The sequence below is a fragment of the Canis lupus genome, chromosome 2 (genome assembly GCF_011100685.1).
Source record: "Canis lupus familiaris isolate Mischka breed German Shepherd chromosome 2, alternate assembly UU_Cfam_GSD_1.0, whole genome shotgun sequence".
Taxonomy (NCBI): Eukaryota; Metazoa; Chordata; class Mammalia; order Carnivora; family Canidae; genus Canis; species Canis lupus.
In genome coordinates this window covers 83,316,771-83,337,632 of record NC_049223.1, presented here as the reverse complement: position 1 = coordinate 83,337,632, position 20,862 = coordinate 83,316,771, and the positions used below count along the sequence as shown (strand labels likewise).

Here is a 20,862-nt window from a genome sequence, read left to right as displayed (position 1 = left end):
ACGATCAAATTGGCAAGCGACAGGGAGCGCACTCATGCCTGCTGGGAGGCGCCTGGCCTGAACCCCACGCAGGGATGAGGCTCCCTAAGGGCCAGGCCTCTGCTAAATGCAGCAGGAGCCATTTGCTCTGATTTACAGAGAAGGAAGCTGAGGCTTTGGGGACGTGGGGGGGCTCAAGCCAGGTCAGCCTGAGCCCCAGGTGAGGAAGCCGATCCTTTTTTTCTTCTTTTCTTTCCCCCTAAGAAATGGCAGTTGGTTAGACACGGCTCATCCACAGGTAACCAACCGTCACCCAGTACTTCCGACCTGCCAGGCAGGCTGGTTGATTCCCACCTTGGAGATCACCTAACCTGCGGGGCAAGGGGTACGGTACCGATCCCTTCCTAGAGATGAAACAAGGCACAGAAAAGCTAAGTACCTTGTGCAAGGTCACACAGAGCTGGGACTTGGGCCTGGGCTGTCTGGGCCCCTACTCCGCACCCCTGCGGAGAAATGGCTTGGGGGAGCCTTGTGTTCCCTTAACGTGGTGAGAGGAGAGTGCCAGGAGGTGACACGGGCACGCCTGGAGGGTCTGTGTGCTGCAGCCCAGCTGAAGCCCCGAGTGCCCCTGCTGATCTTCCAACCAATGTGCATTTACTGGGCACCTCTTGTATGCCCAGATGAAAAGACGTGATGGGGGGGCAGTAGCTGTCATTAATCCAACCCCCCCTAAATACAGGATCTATGAGGATTTGCAGGTGAGTCAGGTGGAAATATGGATTTCCGGGGCACACGGAGGGTGTGATCTGCGAGGAAGACAGATCACATGTGTGTCCGCGGAGATGCTCGCTGAGGGTGAGGGCGGCCGGAGCGGCGGTTCTGAGCACCCGCGGGCCGGCCTTGCACCGGACACCCTCCCTGGGAGCCCCCGAGGGAAATACCATTTCCATTTTTAGTGATGAGCAAAGTACGGCTCAGAGAGGCGGCGGAACTGGCTCGAGGTTTTGTAAGTGTAGAGACACCGTGGTGTCACCAAACCACTCTCAGTGATAACCGTTCAGGGGACCGAGTGATCCCCACGTGGCTCACGCTCTGCGAGGGCCCTCCACCTGCTGGCTCACTCAGTTCCCACCATGACCTTCCACGTGGTCCTCGGTTTTGGAGGAAGCCGGTGTGTCTAATTTGGAAGGCAAATCTATCATCACAGCTGCGTTGCCGAAAGCAAGGAAAGTAGCTGTTGGGTAGCCCGGCATTTCCTTCCACCTGTGACCTCATGCCCCTTCACAACCCCGCATCATCACAGCACCAACTATTGGGCACTTACTATATACACATACGGAGTTCCATGCCGGGTCCCATTTTATCCTTATCCCAGAACCCTAGGTGTGGACACCCACATCAACCCATTTTTTCCATTCTTTCCTTCCATCCGTCCTTCCTTCCTCCGTCCTTTCCCACCATCCCTTCCTCCCTGCCCAGCGTGAAGCCCAACGCTCCATCTCACAACCCTGACATCATGACTTGAGCCGAAATCAAGAGTCAGATGCTTCACCGAATGAGCCACCCAGGTGCCCCGCTCATCACCCCATTTTACAGATGAGCAAGGGAGGCCACAGTGGGAGCCCCTGGACCCAGGGTCACAGGGCGCATTACAGGTATAGGTGAGGTGGCTCCCCGGGTGGCTGGCTCCAAAGCACGAGCTGTACTCCATTAGTTCCCATTCCCTTTGACTTAACTGGCCTTGAGGAGAGGTGGTTGGGCTTCAGCATCTCTTTAAATTGAGCTCGAATTTGCATGCAACATAAGGGCATCCACCGTTAGCGCAGAGCACGATTACTTTTTGCCTATGTAACTGCCACTCAGATCGGGAAGACAGAACATTTTGAAAAGCCTAGAAAGTTCCCTGGTGCCTCCTCCCAAGCTCCGTCCCCATCCCTCCAGGGACGGTCAGTGTTCTGGTTCCTCCCACCGTGGCCTGGATCTGCTTGCACCCGTGAAGAATGCGCTCTGCTGCGCCTGGCTTCTCTGGCTCAGCAATACTTCGAGACTCGTCCGTGCTGTTTAGGTATCAGCACTCCATTCTCTTTAGATGGTTGGGGACTATCCCGCTGCACGCATGGAGCACTGCTGGCTCGTAAAGTCCCCTGACCCGAGGAGCAGGGCCCTAGAGCCCCACCGTACCCCCTGCCCTGCAGACGGAGGATCGGGCACGAGACCACAAAGCCAAAGATCAAGGGCTTCTGAGATATTGAACATTTCAGCACCCCCGGTGCACCCTCGGCGCCCCCGCCCCAATCTGCCGTGGGCCTGGGCTGCGGGGCGGTGAGTCCCGGCTCACTGACCTGACCCTCATGCCCTGGAACATCTCGGTGCTGGTGTGGAAGGGCAGCACGGTGGTGGCGCTGACTCCTGGGCAGTCCAGCAGCCCCAGGGTCAGGCTCTCCATGAAGGCGAAGGCCGAGGCTTTGGACGTGCAGTAGTCGATGGCACCGGGGATGGCAGAGAGCGCCAGCACGGAGTTGAGACACACGATGTGGCCGTTCTGCAGCTCCAGCATGCGGGGCAGGAAGGCCTTGGTGGTCTGGGGGCGGGCGGGAGGTCAGTGTGGGGCACCGCGGCCTCCGGCAGCCCCTCTAAGCTTCTGGGGAGGACAGGCCGCCCCGGGCACATGCACCCCTCCGGTGGCGGGCACTCCTAGGACGGGAGGGGGGCGCCGAGGGCGCTGACCTCCACATTTCTGTACGTCTGGATGTCTCCTGGGGCTGGCAGGTCGCCTCGTCCTCGGACATCCCCCTGAGCCTCTCCCCCCGCCCCCACGGCACCCAGGAGGGAAGGAACAGGTCACTGTCACCCCGGGGCTGCCCGGGGCCCGGGACAGGCCCTTACCCAGAACTGGCCCAGTGTGTTGATGTGCTGGGACTTGAGGAGGGCATCGTCGTCACTGTCCATCAGGCTCTTCCCGTGGACCACGGCCGCGTTGTTCACCAGGATGGTGATGTCGCCCACCTGTGGGCAAGGGCGCCGTGGGGCCGTGAGGGCAGCCGGCCCCGGTGGGAGGACCTGCCCCCGCAACGCTGGCTGTGCACCCCCGGGCAACCACATCATCTCCTGGAACGTCAACCCGGACTTGTGGGAAGGGGGTGCCTGCCCTCCGGGCTGATCTGAGGCCCAGAGGACTTTACGGCGTAGAGCACGGTTATGACAAACGAGCTTATTGTTACACGAAAGCAGTTGACGTTCACATGGGCCAGATACCAAAACGGGGTGGGTTTTGCTCTCTGGCGGCTCACTGGTGCACGCAGTGCAAACAGGCGGCCGGAGTCACGACAAAGATCGGAGTCGGGACAAGGCAATGGGCCATCTGCCCCCAGGCTCTAAGACACACAAGGTCTCAGCTTCCCAAGGGGCCGACAGGTGATTCCTCCTGCTGTGCAATCCAGCCCCAGCCCCAATCCCTGCCGCAGGTAACACACTCGTGCCCACGCACCCTCACGCACACACAGCCTGGGCCACTCGCAGAGAGTCCCCAGGGACACCCCGGAAACAGCCATTCTGCCGGTGGCCACGCCCTGTGCCAGGCCGGGTGCGAACGGTCCCGGAGGCTGGCATTCTGTGCCCAGCGGAGCTCAGGGCCGGCCCTCACCTTCTCCCGGACGGCTTTGGCCGTCTGGTACACCTCCTCCCGGTTGCCCACGTCACAGATGAAGTAGTGGCACTCGGTGCCCATCTGCCGAATCTCCTCCGTCGTCTCCTTCAGGCATTTCTCAGTCCGGCCCCAGAGAACAATCTGGAAGGAGAGGAGGACAGCACCCAACAGGCGGTCATTAGTTAAGCCACCGTGATGCAGTGACTGGCATCAGAAATTCAGCAACTTGCCCAATCTGGTTCGACCCAAAGAGTATGCAAAGCACCTCAACAAGATGCTTTTCTAGACATGGGGCTTCTGAAGTGAACGCGCGGTTCCTGAGCCCACTTACGACCGACCGGTGGTTGTGCTTCCTGCAAGTCCTTCCGACACACTCGTCTCCGCGGGACGCCCTGGCCCTGCCAGCCCAGTTCCAGTTACCCTCCCAGCCAGGCGCAGCAGGACCCCCTCCGCACGGTTCTCCGGAACGTTCTCAGAACAAGCTGGCCTCTCTCGCATTAGATCCAGAGCCGGGTTTATGAGCAGCCGCCGCCAGAATGGACTGGAAGGTCCGGCCGTGAGGCCCACCGAGGCGAAGTGGAGCGCTCCACCGAGCTGTGGCTGCACTGGGGAGGGGGGCGTGAGCAGGGGCCCCAGCAGACGCCGCTGCCCCCACAGGAAACGAACGTGGGACCCAGTCCACGAGGAGGTGACCCTGGTGGGGCGATAGATGGATTCCTAACGGGGTGGGACACATTTATGAAGGGCTGGCCACAGACGGCTCAGAGGACAAGCCTGGCTAATTCTCGCCTTGGCCTAAGCGAGAACAGCCCACCCCCCCCACCCCCCCGGTAAAAGGGCTGGAAGAGGGGGAAACCAAGAAACCTGGCTGACACTCAGCTTCGTCAGCACAGAGGGACGGGGTGGGGGGCTGGAGGCAAAATAAAGGGAAGAGCGCGCCTGGGTGGCTCAGCCCGCCAAGCATCCAACTCTTGATTTTGGCTTAGGTGGCGAGATCGAGTCCGGGTCGGCCGTCTCAGTGCAGTCGGCTCGTCCCTCCCCTTCCCCCTGTGCCCCTCCTCTCCGTCTCCGTCTCTCTCTCTCTCTCTCAGAAATAAATAGAAAAAAAATCTTAAAAAAAAAAAAAAAGAAAAGGAAAAAAGGAAGAGTTGAGGTTTTCCTGGGGATTAGTCCAGTGGGTTTCTATTTTTGTTTCTTCTTTCTTTCTGAAATTATCGACGAAATTCCTCCTTGAAAAATAAAACCCAATATGGGTCCCGGGGTGTGAAACAAGGGAAAGGAAGAAACTGCACGTCCAACTGCATATGTCCTTCCTCTGGTAACGAGAAGGGGAAGGCTGTGCTGGGCAGGCCAACATTTTCAAGCGGGGGTGACGGAGGTGGCTCAACCCAGCACCCAGAGCCCCGTGGATCTCTCCAGTCTGCTTTGCGACACGGCAGAGGGCAAAGTCACACACGCAAGTGGTTGGGGTGGGAACAGTTTATCAACTGTGTACCTAAAATCTCAGGACTTTTACTTAAGTGGAAAGGGCCCCCAAAGGGTGTAGCTGGCGGTCTCCACCACTAAGGAGCGGGTCAGGGTCTCCCATGGCTTTACTTTTTTTTATTAGTGTTTTTTTTTTTTTTTGAAACTTTTGAAATATTTTTAAAAAGAAAATAAGTATTTTTCTCGACCTCTGAAACATCCCTGGGAAAGCCCGGGTTTGGAGACCCCACCTAAGTCCAACCACTTTATTTCCTGTAACTGAATCTTAAAGTGCAGGATGGGTTTTACAAGGAAGGATTCCACCAGTGGCTCTCGGTGACCACAGAAGCCCACCACGTGCAGACGGACTCGACTCGACGGGCCCCGGGGGACGCCTTCCCGTCTGCTGAACTCAAGACAGACTTAGAACGTGTTCACCAGGAGGGCCAGGGAGACTCACTCAGGAAGAAGAAAACAAACATCTGTTGTAGGCAGGCAACTCGAGGTGAGCATCCTCCGCTCCACCAAGCCCAGCCTTGCCTTGTGGTCATTGTCACCAGGTTCCTCCCATCCTCCCTTGTTACCCCATCCGTCCATCCATCCATCCATCCATCCATCCATCCATCCTTTTATTCCTTCCTTTTCTTCCTTCCATTCACCTACCCAATCCTTTCATTCACCCATCCAATCCTTCCTTCCCTCTGTCCATCCATCCATCCATCCATTCATCCATCCATCCATCCTTTCTTCCATCTACCCACCCGACCCTCCCTCCCTCCCTTCCACCCACCTAATCCTTCCTTCTATCTGTCATTCATCCATCCATCCATCCATCCATCCTTCCTTTCTTCTACTCACCCATCCAATCCTTCCTTCCATCTGTCCATCCATCCATCCATCCATCCATCCATCCATCCATCCTTTCTCCCATCCACCCACCCAATCCTTCTTTCCTTCCTTCCTTCCTTCCTTCCTTCCTTCCTTCCTTCCTTCCTTCCTTCCTTCCTTCCTTCCACATCTCCTTTCTTCCTCTACTCATGCCCCCACCTCTCCCTGGGCCCTAGGACAAGTTTGCTTTCTGCCCACTTCACGCCAACCCCACCGGCTGGGAGCCCCCTGGGGTCCTCAAGTCTGGCTTGTTGTTTCCGTATTCCAGGGCCCAGGAGCGCATGTGCCATTTGCTGAGTGAACAAATGTTCAAGGCCACAGGTAGGCTGGGCTGGGAGGGGGTTTAAGGCTGAGACCATCCCATCTCCTTTGAGCCCTTTAGGGTCCCAGGACCTGCAATGCAGAGTCTGCTTGGACCAAGATTCATGAGATCCAGATTTCCCCAGAGCCTCAAAACCGTCCTGGGGTGGAGTTTTGAGGTGAAGAGTCAGGTCAGAGCTCGGACCCTGGAAGGGGGCAAGGGGTCAGTCTCAGAGAAAACGAGGTCCAGGCCTAGGCGTGCGAGCCTTGCTGGGTGGCCTGGGGCTGGTCCTCTGGGGACAGGAGGGAGAGAGAGAGCTGAGTGGAGGCCTAGTTGGAGCTGCTCCTGCCACGGCCCCTTCCTGGCTTCTCCTCATCCAGTCCCCTGCTCAGACCCCTCGGAGGACCCGGAGTTACCGGCCAGGACACCGGCAGGTGCAGCCCCGCAGGCCTGCCCATGTGGCCCCTGCCCACATCCCCCAGAGCCAGAACGAGGGGGCGGGGGGGCGGGGGGGGGCATGGGCCTGAGGAGCACGGGAACCCGGAACCCGGTTGGCCTCCTCAGAACTACCTCCCAGGGATGCCCGTGGGGGCGGGAGGGCCGCGGCCCTGGACCCGCTCTTAGGCCAGGCTCATAAGTAAGGGGCTTCCCACCCGTGGGCCACCCCCGCCGGCCCCAGCCCCCCAGCAGCCCCAGCGGAGGCCGTGAGCCACTTTTCCACCAAGCCTTTGCGGCTCACAGGTGCGAAGTGACGGCCCGGAGCCGCCCTCGGGGGCCACGGATGCAGGATCAGAACCCAGGGCCCCCGTCCCGCGGCAGGGGAGCCCCCGACCCCCAGGTGCAGTGGGCTGGGGTCCCGCACGAGAACCTGCCCCGACGGCCCCCATGTCCGCCTGGCGTGGGTGCCCAGCCGCCGTGCTGTCGCAGCCGTCTGTCTGTCTGTCTGTCTGCCCACAGGACCGCCCGGAGCACCTGCTGCGGCCAGGCACCCTGCCCGGCACTGAGGCCCAACACAGAACCAAACGGACGTGGTGCCTGCCCCGGGGAGCCCGTGTTCCAGCGAGGGGACAGTGACAGGCGAGAAAATCGTCAGACACACATTACGGCGAGTGGGATCAAGGGTGAGTGCGGGGACTTCATTTAAATTTGGGGTTTGGGCCAGCCCAGGTGGCCCAGCCGTTTAGCACCGCCTTTGGCCCAGGGCGTGATCCTGGAGACCCGGGTTCGAGTCCCACGTTAGGCTCCCTTCAGGGAACCTATTTCTCCCTGTCTGTGTCTCTCGTGAATAAATACATAAAATCTTTAAAAAATAAATAAGTAAATTTGGGGATTGATGAGGAAGCCCTGTTGTGCCCACGGTACAGATGGCGAAACCGCGGCCCAGGGAGCCTAAGCTACTTCTCTGTGGTCACGCAGCCAACTGAGCTGGGATGCGGGCCGAGGTTTCCCAGCAGGAGAGAAGCCGCCGCCTCTATCACGGGGTGCTGCGGGGGGTGAGGCTCCAGAAGCCCCCACCCCCCCCGCGGTCAGCATGTGCCCCCTGCTGAGGCGAAGGCCTGGGACAGCGGGCATGGCCTCTGGACACCCCTCAGCTGCAGCTGTTAGAATGATGCGCGTTCACCACCCGGAAAGTACTGAGGGATCTAACGTCGTGGGAAGACTGCAGCCTTGTCCACATAGGACGAGGTCAACCCTAAAAACCGAACAGGTGTTTTTTATTTATTTATTTGTTTGTGAGAGAGAGTTGGGGGGGGGGGAGCAGACGCCCGCTGAGCAGGGAGCAGATGCAGGACTCGATCCCAGGACCCCGGGATCATAACCTGAGCTGAAATCAAGAGCTGGACGTCAGGGGCCGCTGGGGGCTCAATGGTTAGAGCGTCGGCCTTTGGCCCAGGTTGGCTCCCCCGCCCCCCCGGCGCCCCCGCGCTGCCTCCTGGGAGCTCCCCTCCACCGCAACGGGGCTGCCCGTTTGGATCTCTCTCCCGGTGGTTGTGTGAGTGAGTGCGGAGGCTCCCAGAGGCCGCACAGTCAGGGTTTACACGCTCGCATCACGCGCGCTGTCCTCACCAGCTGCCGTCTGCATCCTGCCTCTCGGGGGCAGGGAATCCATCTCACCCCTTCCGAGTCCCCTGTGACCCTACCTGGTGCCCGGCACGGGCCGGCTTTCTCTGTTGTCGATGCCAAGGCTACTGTGGGCTCCTGCTCGTCCTACAGAACCCCGCCTGAAGGGCCCCTCCGTTCTGCAGCTCCCGGTGGCTCCTTCCATCGTCCCTCCCATGACCCACGAGAGCTAGCAGCCAGTGAGCACTCCCACGGGCTCGGTACCTCCGGGTCTTTTCCGTTCATCCTCACAGCTCCTAAGTGGTTAAGGTTACTCTGTCCGTTTTCCCGTGAGGCCCCGGCAGGTCAGAGGACTCGCCCGAGGTCCGTCTGCTTACAAGCTGCGGTGCAGGGGGACTGAGGACTCGCAGTGCCCACCGCCCATGCTGACCACCGCCTCCCCACAAGCTGGCAAGGCCCTCCGGGGAATCCTATCCCCTCTGTCCATCCTACAACCTTAGCACCAGGCGCGGGCCAGGCGCGGAGTAAAAGCCAGCTAACACTGTCACATGCCACTGGCCCCGGGAGGTCTCTAGAAAAATCTGCTGACCAGAGAACAGTGAGTGACTCTTCTCCACCCAGTCTTGCTTTCTCTGCCCAGAAGGGCTTTGCACGAACGCCTGGACTTGGCATTCGTTGCTGGAGCTCCGCTGCGGAGCACGGTCCCCCCCCAGTGACGTGAGCTGGGTGGTCTCTGGGTGGGTCCCGGGAGGAGCATCTGTTTATAATTGGCAGCCCCGGAAAGATCCGGGTCCCTGGGAACGTCTTTAGCAGAACGGTTCATGTCTCATGGGCTCCACGTCTTGGAGGGAAGTGGGGTTGGGTTGGCTCCTCAGAAGGAAGAAAATACCCACCAGAGACCCCAAACCACGGCAGGGTAGGGGCTGGGAGGGTCGCGATTTAGAGGCTGCAGAGCTTTCCTCCGCTCTTAGCACCTCCAGCGGGAAGACATCAATATGGATCCATCCCTGTGGCCAGACGAGAACGGGCAAGCAACAAAAAACTCAGTGTGGCCAGGAAGGGGTGGGTGAGTGCCGTGCAGGGGTGCGGGCAGGTAACGCTGGGGCGCAGACACGTGCCCTCCGGTACAAGTCAAATTTTGACTTTTCCCCTCTTTCATAGCCCCGTCCATTTCCAAAAACAGATCCCCTTCCTTTTGAGTAGAGTGGCCTAGAGCACAGGCTCAGCAGCCAGACGGGCTCAGTTACACGGCCTGAGAAAACCCACGGGGCCTCCCTATCAATTCACGTTATTAATTTCAAAGGGTGGCTGGGAAGGTGCAGAAGGATATGGTAAATACGAGCTATTATTATTCCTATTAACCTAAGAACAGAAATAGGTCCCCCCCTTGCTCGGAGAAGATCCCACTATTCCCCCATAAAACTGGAGTCACTGGGGTGACAGATGCCTGGAGGACCCCAACTGGCCTTCGCTGCCTTGCTGCTAGACACAGCCTTAACTGGGGCAGAACCACAGGATCTTAGAGACCTCTCCGGTTTAGAAAGACCCTCCTTTGTCCACACCCCCGGCCCACAGAGGTGGGGACTCTGTCCAACCTCAGGGTGGGGTGCAGGGCGCCCTGTAGGAAGATTTCCCAGGAGAGGGTTTCATGCTGAGCTCTGGGGACCCCGGGGAATCTAGTGAGGGCCACGGAGGGGTGGGAGACTTGGTAGCCAGCGTCCCGGCCATCTGGAGCGGTGACATTAAAAAAAAAAAAAAAAAAGATTGGGGCATCTGAGTGGCTTAGCTGGTCAGGCATCTGCCTTAGGTTGAGAGGTGGTCCCAGGGTCCTGGGATCAAGCCCCGCATCAGGCTCCAGGTTTGCATCAGGCTCCAGACCCACATTAAAAAATAATAATAATAAATAAATAAAAATATATATATATATATTCATTTATTTATTTTAGCAGCGGAGGGGGAGAGGGGGAGAGAGAAGCAGACTCCCTGCTGAGTGTGGAGCCCAACACGGGGCTGGATCCCCAGACCCTGAGATCAGGGCCTGAGCGGAAACCAAGAGTTGGGCACTTAACCAACTGAGCCACCCAGGTGCCACTTTTATTAGTCTTCTAGAAGGGCCGTTTCTACAAAGATTCTGTTGCCAAAAATAAAGTTTGGATGCTATGGCGCTGGATCCTTAGCCCTTTCTTCTCCAGGACAGAAGCTTTTTTTCCTGGGGATGGACCCCAACCGGCTGCCTCTAGTCTCGCCCTCGGGGAGCGCCAGCCTGTCGTCCCCACGCACGCAGCCAGCCTACCAGCGCTTCGTCCAAAGGCAACGCCTCCAAATCCAGGACAGCGATGGGATGCCGCCCCGAGACCCTTTGGACTTTGTAAGCTTTCCACCGGCCCCGGCAAAGGCACCGGGCCTCCCTGCTAGGGAGCTGGGCTGGAGGCGGCTTCCCCTTCCCGCTCCTGCCCCGCCGAGCTGCCCGCGTGACAGGCAGGACAGGCTGGCCAGGGCTGCATTCCCTGCCGGGGCCGCCGAGAAGGTTCTGGCTACCGCGGGCTTGCTGTGGGACCCCCGCTGCAGTCTCTCCCCTAGTCCCCTGACAGCGCTAGGAGGGAGGTACTGAGCCCGTTCTGTAAGTGAGAAAACCGAGGCACGGACACACCCGAAGGTACTCAGCCGGACTCCATCCTGCTGGCCGTGAGGCCCAGTCCTGTGCCCTTGGCCACCACACTTCCCCTGCGGGAGCAAAGTGACCCCATAAAGGGACATGAGCACTGAGCACACAGCAGCGACAAGGACTGGATGGCCAGTGTCGACCTCCCACGGGGCAGCACGTGGTCCCACCGACCAAGTATTTGCTGTGTGGGTGACAGTGACGCCATCAGCCCCCTGAGAGGAGACCAGGGCCTTTAGAGGCTGAGATGGGAGGGCAGGTGAGGACAGGAGCCACTGTCCCGAGCACAGGCCAGCACGGCGCCCAGGGCAGGTGGCGGGGGGAGAGGGTAGGCCGGGAGCATCCGTGGTCCTCCCGTGGACGAGGAGGAGGGGCGGACTGCGGCGCCGGCTAGTTCCCGGGGCGCTCACTGTGTGCCAGGCCCTGCTCTAGGCGCTTTAGGTGTAGTCCTCTCGGCGACCCTGCACGGGTGGACAGCTTGACTTGTGTCCCCCAAGAAGGTACGTCCAGTCCCGACCCCTGATCGCCACGAATGTGATCTTGTTTGGAAAAAGGGTCTTTGCAGATGCGATTAATTTATGGATCTTGAGAAGAGATCACCCTGGATTAGGGTGGACCCTAAAATCCAAAGACAGGTGTCCTTATAAGGGGCAGAAGAGGGACACACAGAGAAAAGAGGAGACTTCTTCCAGGGGGGCAGCCGCATACCTGGGGTCCCGTGGAGCCCCTGGGTGAGGGCAGCAGCACGGACGGGTCGAGGTAGAGTCCAACACCACCGCCCTTGACCACTGGGACCAAGAACGTGTTTGATCCATAGGTACTACGGGGCCCCTGGAGGCTTTTGGATTTGTTTTTTTTTAAGGTTTAGTTTTTTTAGAGCAGTTCTAGGTTCACAGCAAAGTTGAGCAGAAGGTACAGAGACTTCCCACGCCCACCCCCCCCCACCCACTCCTGCACGGCCTCCCACTGCCAACATCCCAACATCCCCCAGCAGGGTGGCAGGTGCCCTTGCCACAGCTGGGGACGCCGCGCCGACGCATCCCTACCCCCCCGAGTCCACAGCTGACACCCGAGCTAACTCCCGGTGTAAATTCTGCGGGTCTGGACAAAGGTATGATGACATCTACCCACCACTGCACTACCACAGAGCTTCACTGCCCGAAAAGTCTCCTGTGCTGCACCTGTTCATCCTCCCCTCCTCCCAACCCCCCGCAATGAATGACCCTTTAAAGAACTCCGTGGTTCGGCCTTTTCTAGAATGTCATGGAGTTGGAATCACCGTACACATGGCCTCTTCAGGCTGCCTCCATGTCTTTTCGTGGCTTCATAGCTCATTTCTTCTTCGTGCCGATTAATAGCCCATTGTTTGAATGATTCGGTTGATTTATCCATTCCCCTACGGGAGGGCCAGGGGGTGCAAGTTTTGGCAGTTAGGCATGAAGACGCCATAAACATCCCTGTGCACGCCCCTGCTCTTTTACTGTCCAGATCTCTCCCGGTCCCTGGGCCGCACATCTCCCTCCACGATGGAGGTCCTACGTCCCTGAGGATAGAGGGCACCCCCCACCCGCCCCCCACCACCTCATACTTCCATCTGCCAAGAGCCATGTCTCCGCAACTGTTCAGAATCCAAGTGTGACCACTGGGCTACGTCCCGTCTCATCCCAGGGTGTGACTCTTGTGAATCCTTTTGGTTCCGGAGCCACTGGGAAAACCCTCCAGGGGAAACTACCTCAAAGGCTGACTCTGCAGAAGAGCAGAACAACTTCCCACTTCCAGCCAGAAACTCAAGGGCTGATGTTTCTTTTCACAGACATTAAGAGCCTATGGGCCTGGCCCCCAGGGCTGCACCTCCGTCTGTCTACCCTTCGACCACACGTGGCAAAAGCTGGGGGGGCGGGGGGGGAACCCGGGCCAGAGTTGCTTAGCTGAAGCCCCATGACCTCTGCCTCAGTTCCCCCGTCTGGACCTCCTGGTAGAGAACACCACCTGACCTTGAGGTGGTGAGAAGGGGAGAGGAGAGCCAGCGGTTGCAGGCCACCCTGTAGCACGGTGCACATCGTCGGTAGCACCATCCTGAGACACGCGACCACAAGTGCAGTGCGGGGCTGAAGCTCAGACAGGCCGAGTCACCCACGCGGGCTACGCTGCCACAAGTCTCGAAGCAATGCTTCAACCTGAACCCCAAAGCCAAGCTCCTCCACTGCTCCCTGTCCTCACTCACTCACACATTCGAGGGAGATCACTGCGTGGCGGCTACGTGCCGGGCAGGGTCGCAAGCCCTAGAACACGGCAGGGCGCAACTTCATCCCACTCTCCCGGCATTCGCTTTCATGTGAATGGGGAAGACGAGGACAATGAACATAGGACCAAGTCGACTATGTAATACACGCAGGTAGCCAAAGGTGCGTGGGCGGGGCAGGACCGGCCAGGTGGACCGTCACGGGGTAGGAGTGGTATTACATGGAAGTGGGGGCAGGGAAAGCCTCTCAGGTGGGGTAACATTTGGGCAGACTGAGGGAAGTGAAAGAGGGAAGGATGCAGACATCAGGGGAAGGACCTTCCAGGCAGAGGGAACAGCCAGTGCAAAGGCCCGGGGGTGGGGGTGGGGGAATGAGCTCAGGGTATTGGGGGAGGTCAAGGGGCAGAGCTGAGTGGGAGACATGAAGTTAGGGAATGTAGCTGGGGGGGGGGGTTGGGGGGCTTTGAATTCTACTCCCAGCGAGAATGGAAGCCCTTCAGAGCCTTGTGACCCGTGAAATAACAGCCTCTGACTTGGATTTTGGAATAAGTCCTGACTGCTGGATGGGGGGGTTTGGAATGAGGGTGGGAACCAGAGCAGTGGGGGGGGGGGGTGAGGAGGTGCTCTACAGGCAGGGGACAGGTGAGAGGGATGGAAGGTGGGGGTGGGGGGTGCTGGGGCAGTTGGGTGGAGCTGGGGGGAGAGGAGGGGTTCAGGACTGGCTGCCACAGGAAGAGGGTTTGGCCTGAGAAGATGGGAAAACGATGTCAGGCACCGAGCCCCGGGGCCTCCCCCTCCAGGGAAGGTGTGCTCCGGCAAGTCCAGGTATGGAGAAGAGCAAGATCCTAACTCCCACCCCCAGGTGCTTCTACTTCCAGAACACTTTGCTCAAGCACGGGGGGGCGGGGGTGGCGAGTGAGGGACCGCGGGAGGGTCAGGGTCCCAGGTGGCGAGGGCAGCCTCGCAGGAAGAGGTGCCCCGATGATGCCAGCCCAGCGCCCCAACCCACCTAGCCGCGGGGAAGCACACCAGTTTCCAATAACAAAGCGCCCCCCCCCACCAGCCGCCGAGCCTCCACCGTCCGCAGGGAGGCGGGTCCGCGCTCACATGACGGGCTGAGGGGGTGGCAGGAGGAGCCCGGGCGAAACCTCAACGGGTCTGGCAGGAGGCTCCAGGAAGTCTTTCTGAAAGTGGGCCCAGGGGCGGGCGCAGGGTGGGGGCCCGCGGGGGTCCCGGGAGGGGGCGGGGTGGGGCTGGGCTGGAGTCCTGGGTGGGGACTGGGCAGGGAGCCCATTTGGCGGATAGAAAAGGAAAGGAGAGGGTTGGGGAGCAGTGGGCGGTAGATGTGGAGGGGGGAGGTGGGGGGGCGTCTGGGAGGTGTCCGCAGCAGCCCGGAGGGGTGGGGGGGCCGGGATGGGGATGGGGATGAGGGGGCCGAGGGGGTGGGGTGGGGGGAGGTTGGGGCTGGGTGGGGTGCACATGGGGCAGAGGAGGGTCCAGTGGGGCTGGGGCTGGGGTGCAGAGGGGCCAGGTGGGGGCCGGGGGAGGGAAGGGAAGGTGGGGCGGCCCCCGCCTTGGGGATGGGGTGGGGTGCACATGGGGTGGAGGAGGGCCCAGTGGGGCTGGGGCTGGGGTGCAGAGGGGCCAGGTGGGGGCCGGCGGGGGCAGGGGAGGTGGGGGGGCTGCGTTGGGGATGGGGCGGGGTGCACGTGGGGCAGAGGAGGGCCTAGTGGGGCTGGGGTGCGGGGCTGGGGTGGGGGGGCGGTCGGGGCGCCCCCCAGCCGCCGCCCAGCTTCCTCCCGCCCGGTAAACAAACGCCGCGTGACGTCAGGGCTCCGCTGGCCCGCGGCTGACCCCGGAGCTGCAGATGAGATGCAAGGTGCCAGCGGCCTGGAGGCCGGGCCTGCGCCACACACGCTCGCGGCCCGAGGTTACCCCAGCTGCCGCGGACAGGATGCTGCAAACGCCACCAGACATTGCAACACGCAGCCAGTCTGCTGGCCGCCGCGTGAACCCTCGCCGCCCCCCGCCGGCAGCGGCCCAGCTGGAGCGCCGCCTCCCTCCCTCCTCCCTCCTCCCCGCTTCCATCTGGGGTCGGCCTCTCGGCTGGGGACCCCAGGGCGGCCTCCCCGGGGGCAGGGGGTCAGCTGCGGGCGCCCTGCCCAACGGATTGGGGAAGTGCCTGCCTTTTGTGCTCGGCTTTCTGGGAAGCTCGGGCCTCTTCGCGGAAGCAGAGGCGCTGGGGGCCGAGCCCTCGGGGGTCAGCAGTGCCAGCGCGGCCCTCGCCGCCCACCGGCCGCCCCTCGGCCGCAGGGACCCCCTGGCCCCGGAGCTCCCAGATCCTTGGCAGCGCCAGGTGTCTGAACCGCCCTCGGGGGCGGGAAGCGCGGGGCTCTGGAGCCGATTTGCTGTGTGACTTTTGGATGAGTCACTTGGCATCTCTGGGCTTCACCATCTCCCTCTGGGGGAAGCGGGGAGAATCGAAACCGGCCTCCCTGTGCTGGTGGAAAGGTCAAAAGTGCAAGCAGGGCACCCCCCCCCCCCCCCCCCGCCCCGGGCCTCCGGGCCTCCGAGGCGCCCGGAGACACGGAGGCAGGGCGTCCGCTCACCCACCCACCACACTTGCCTCCTGAGTGTACTGTGGGTGCCTGGGGCCGTGGGGACCTACGGGGAATCAGCCCCGCGGGCTAAGGAGCCCTCCTGCACGGGTCTTCTGACTCCAAAGCCTCAACTGTTTATTTATAGGGCATGTGCAGTGTCCTGGTTCTAAGGGCAGGATCCAGAACCCAGCAGGCTTAGGTTTAAATCCTGGCTCTAACACATACCAGTGGGTGACCTTGGGCAAGTTGCGTGACCTCTCTGTTGCCATCTGTGGAATGGTGATAACAATAGTACCTCCCTCATAGGGTTACTGTGAAAATGAAATGAGATAATGGGTATAAAGCACCTGGCACAGCACCTGTATGTGATAACCATTCAATAAATGTTAGTTTAATATCCTCAAAAAAAAAAACAAAACAACTAACTGAAGTCCTATGAGGACTGGGGGGGGGGAACTGGAAATAACCCCGGATCTTTATAAAGGGGCCCAGGGACGCAGCAAAGCACGGCTTCACGCCAGCGCCCGGCCCAGCCTCCCTGGCACTGAAGCTCATACTTAAATCTGTCTCCCTCACATCACCCCGTTTTATTGTCTCTACGGCACTTTGTCAGGGTCTGAAACGTTAACAGTCATTTCTTTGCTCCCCCGACACACACCTTCTAGAACGCAGGTTCTCGGGATGAATTCCCAGCACCGGGCACGGCCATCAGGTGCCCGAGGAGCTTGTGAATGAACGAATGGAATCATGTTGTCATGTTGCCTCCCCCGCGGAACGGGTGATACGGTGTCCCGAGGGGGATCTCGGGAGGGGTGAGCCGGACCGTGCACGCGGTGCGGCGACCGTGAGCACCGGCCACCTCCCTCGCGGGGCCCCAGGTTAAAGAATTATTGAGCATTTCAAGACCGCAACGGCAGGGACGTTCAGAAATGCGGACCCTCCTGCGCGTGGGGCCCTGAGTGCCCCCCAGGTGCCACGCCCCGGAAGCCGGGCAGGGCTGTGAGCGGAGGGGCACCCAGTGCCAAGGCACGTGCCTCCCCCCCTTCCCTGGACAGCAGGGAGCACAGCTCCGATGGATGCATCCCAGGATGCAGAGTGGGCGGCACATCCCAACGGGCGGCTGACCCCCAGTTGCCGGCACCCCCACTCTGCACGTGCAAGACACAAAAGCGGTCGGTACAGAAGCGGAATAGATTTAGCGGGAAACGGTCACGTACAGTGGTCGCCAGCGTTACAGCTCAGGGGCTGGTCTCAGGCTCTGCAACCTGTCGAACCCCAAATCTCCAAGGTCCTCGGTTCCTTTCTGCGTGCCCCTCTTAATTCCACCCGTACATTCAAGCAAGTCTGCAAGGGGCTGGGGACCCGAGCTGGCCCGCCTTACAGATGGGGCACTGAGGTCCCGGAGAGGTCAAGGGCGCGGCCAGGAGTGGCTGAGCTGGGAAACCAAGCCTGGCAGGACTCCTGGGGGCTGCTGGTGGAGGTGAGAATACAGATTTTGGGAAAGAAAAGACAGATTTTTCACCGGGGTAGCTCCTTCGGCATCCCCCACCCCGACCCAAGCAGACATTCGGGGGCCCCCGAGCTCCTGCGCCCACTGACACACAGCTGGCGTGTCCCAGGAAGACCTTCGGCTCATGGACCATGATTTATGGACGGGCCTCCTGAGGACAAGCTTTAAATGACTTGCAAGCTGTGCCAAGGTAACCATCTATCCCACAGGCTATTAATTAGGAATTGGTTTAATCTCTGCTGGACGAAGGTCAAACGCCACGGGAGCCGACCCTTCTGGCTGGCGTCATGCTCTCGGGCTGGGGATCTGGGCCGCGACGGCTGGGGCATTCGGGGAGCAGTGGGACCCTGCAGCGGGGACCGGCCTGGCCAGGCCTGTGCGCAGGCGAGAGGACGCCCGCGTGGGCCTCAGCCCCAGCCCAGGAAGCTGGGCCAGGAGGGCTTTCCCCTGAGCACCAGCCCCCAGGAAGGGGAGGATTCTGCTGGAAGAGCAGCCTCCCCCGACCTCCCAGGAGCCCAGTCCACCCTGCGCCGCGTAGAAAGGCTTCTTGGCCCCCAGTGCTCTGCCATCAAGTCCCACCCACACACCGTGGCCGCTGAGGCCAGCCTCCTCGCACCCCTGTTCTCCCAGGAAAGCTCGTCTCCCATTTTCCAGACTGGCTCTTCCCCTTTGCCCTGGGGTGTCTCGGCCTCACCCTCCTTGATGCCTCCTCACCTGAAGGCCCCCGAGCTGACATGGCCAGCAGGCCTTCTCCAGAAGTCAGAGCGCCTGACTGCCAGTCCCATGACCCTGTGCGCTGTGTGACGTTAGGCGAGGACTTGGCCTCTCTGAGCCCGAGCTTTCTCATTTTAACAATGGGGACAGGAATATCCTGCCTCGCAGGGTTGCTCTGGGGAGCAAATCGGATTGTCCCTGAAAATCACTAAATGTCGAGGAAGCACTGCAGAGACTGGCTGGAAAGCCGGTCCCCGTGCCCACTGGGGCTCCCACCACGGTTTGCCCGTCAGAACAGTCGTCACGTGGTACACGTCACTGGGGGCCACTGGTCCATTTCCCCGGCTAGACTGAGGCTGGGACCCAGAACCTTATTATTTTTTTTTAAGAATTTATTTATTTATTTGAGAGTGTGCCCACGTGAGTGTGTATGAGAAAGAGAGAGAGACAGAGAGAGAGGGCGAGTGCCAGCAGCCGGGGGTGCGGGGAGGTGCAGAGGGAGAAGCAGACTCCCCACTGAGCAGGGAGCCCGATGTGGGACTCGATCCCAGGACCCTGGGATCATGACCTGAGTCGAAGGCAGATGCTTAACCGACGGAGCCACCCAGGCGCCTGTGTTTTTTCCTTGTGATGTGCACCTGGTCCCCACGACCCAAGGTCGTCCCCTGGATTGCCCGTCCCTCCTGTCAAATCTACCCCCATTAGAGGGCCTTCCTGGTTGACCCAGAGTAGTCTCTTATGTGGAGCCGCTGCCCACCCAGCACAGGGTCCATTAAAGTCCCCTGTTTCTGGTTCGCTCTCCAAGGGCACCTCCCCTGATGATGTCCTACTGCCCTGGTCACAGTGCCAGCTGCGCCGTGCGGGAACTGCGACATCTTCCACCCCTGGTGACTCTGGGTGGCACCTGGAACAGAGTTCTGGATTCAGCAGGTGCTCAGGGCAGGTCCAACCAGCATTTTCTGAGCCCCTGCTCAGCAGGTTGGACCACTCCTGGAATCCTCCCAATGGCCCTGGGAGGTTGGGATTAGCACTGTCACTTTGCGGATGACAAAGCTTCCCCGGTGACACCCGGTCCTAATCCCCAGAATTTGTGAATGTGTTACTTTATGAGGGAAAGGAGGATTAGGGTTGCAGATGGAATTAAATTTGCTAATCAACTCACTTTAAAAAGGACAGGCTATCCAGGATGATCCAGATGGGCTCAGTATAATCCCAAAAGGGGCCTTAAAACCAGACAAGGTTTACAGGAGCCGGAGGAAGAGGAAGATGTGAGCGTGGGAGCTGCTGGCTTCGAAGACCCAGGAAGGGGCCACGAGCCAAGGGACACAGGTGCCTCTAGGAGCTGAGAGGGCAAGGATACAGATCCTCCCGGAGAGCCTCCAAAGGAGTGCCCCTGACCCTCTGGCCTGAGCCCCCCGGGCCGCCGCCCCTGTGCTCAGGACTTTCTTTACATTATCTCACTGAGTCTTCATTTTACAGATGAGGAAACTGAGGCTCGGACGGGTCTAGAAGCTTGCCCAGGGTCACTCAGCAAAGTAAGCGGAAGAGCCAACGTATGGACTTTGGTTTGTTGGTTTTCGAGCTTAAAATCTGAACTAGGATTCTCTAGTTGGCTGAATCTGAGCAAGAAAAACAAACGAAGGCGGGTGTGCATGCTCAATACGCGTGAGCCCACGTGCGCGTGTGTAGGCACACCCACCCACCCACACTCACACCCACACACACCCCTCCCAACACAAAGGCTCACGCGGTGGCCCCCAGCACAGGACGATGCACCTCCCCGCCCACAGGGCTGCGTGTTCACGGGGCAGTGGCCTGGCGAGGTGAGGCGGGACCCTCCGTCCAGGGACGGGAGCCAAGGGTGGCCTGTCATGGCGTGGGTGTGTCTGGTGCCTGCCTGCAGGAAGCTCGCGCTGCCCTTCGGTGGTCACCTGGCCCCAGCTCCCCGGGACGACCTGCCTGCCAGGCTCCCAGCACCTGCGCTGGCTGGCGGGGCTCTGCAGGGGCCCTGGTCCTGGGGGTCCTCGTCTCGAGGACCGCAGAGAATTGGGGTCCTGGAAGGACCCAGTATGGGCTCCCTCCTGCTCACCTGCCCGTAGCTGCAAAAGAGGGAGAACTGGCTTCTCACACCCGGTAAACATCACTATGAACAGGACCCAGCAAAGGGCCTTCCTTTACTCTCCCTATCATGGTGGCCTTCAATCTTCTAGAAAAGGGTACAAAGGAAGTCTACCTTGACTGGCTGCTCATTTTGCCTCTTTGAACTGCAGACTCCCTGAGGGCAAGGAGGTTTCAGCTCCCCCTTTGAGCCCCGGAGTGTCTGGAAATGACCTGACAAGGTCTGCAGGACTAGACTCGGGAGGACTGGCTAACAGGTTCTTCCGGAACTTTCCACTGGAGATGACTGCACACCTTCACCAGGAGTGCTGACACCTGCTCCCGACACGCTGGCTCCTGTAACAGGAGGCCACCTCGCCACTCTCCAACACTGTGACTGGCTGGGGCTGGTCCACCCTCGACTCACACAGGCCTGTGACCCTGCAGTAGTGACGGCTTCAGGCTCAACCCTGTCACAGCCGGGGGCACTGGAGTTCCCTTCGAGAACTGCCGAGGAGAAGACCCGGGTCTATCCTGCGGGCTGGGAGCTGGGGGGCACTGGAGGCAGCTGGGGGCAGACGTGAGCAGCCGGGCGGCCGAGGAGGGGGGCCCGGCCCAAGACAGACCAAGTCCCGAGCCCCCAGCCAGGCCCGGCAGCAGACCTGCCCACGGGCCTTCCGGTCACGAGAGTCAACGAA

General features: G+C 60.2%; 1 protein-coding gene across 4 annotated transcripts in view; it reads right to left on the bottom strand.

Annotated features, from left to right (window-relative positions):
- DHRS3 (dehydrogenase/reductase 3) overlaps positions 1-20,862 on the bottom strand; it is a 38,511-nt gene that overhangs the window by 3,670 nt on the left and 13,979 nt on the right. For 3 of the 4 annotated variants that reach the window (XM_038531963.1, XM_038531964.1, XM_038531962.1), the window contains exons 2-4: positions 3,623-3,766; positions 2,866-2,985; positions 2,322-2,560 (exon numbers count right to left, since the gene is read on the bottom strand). In XM_038531963.1, the coding sequence (XP_038387891.1) occupies positions 2,322-2,560; positions 2,866-2,985; positions 3,623-3,706 (443 nt within the window). In that variant the 5' untranslated portion in view covers positions 3,707-3,766. Of the gene's footprint in view, positions 1-2,321; positions 2,561-2,865; positions 2,986-3,622; positions 3,767-15,869; positions 16,005-20,862 lie in introns of those variants that run through there. The other variant, XM_038531965.1, reaches the window with a different exon arrangement.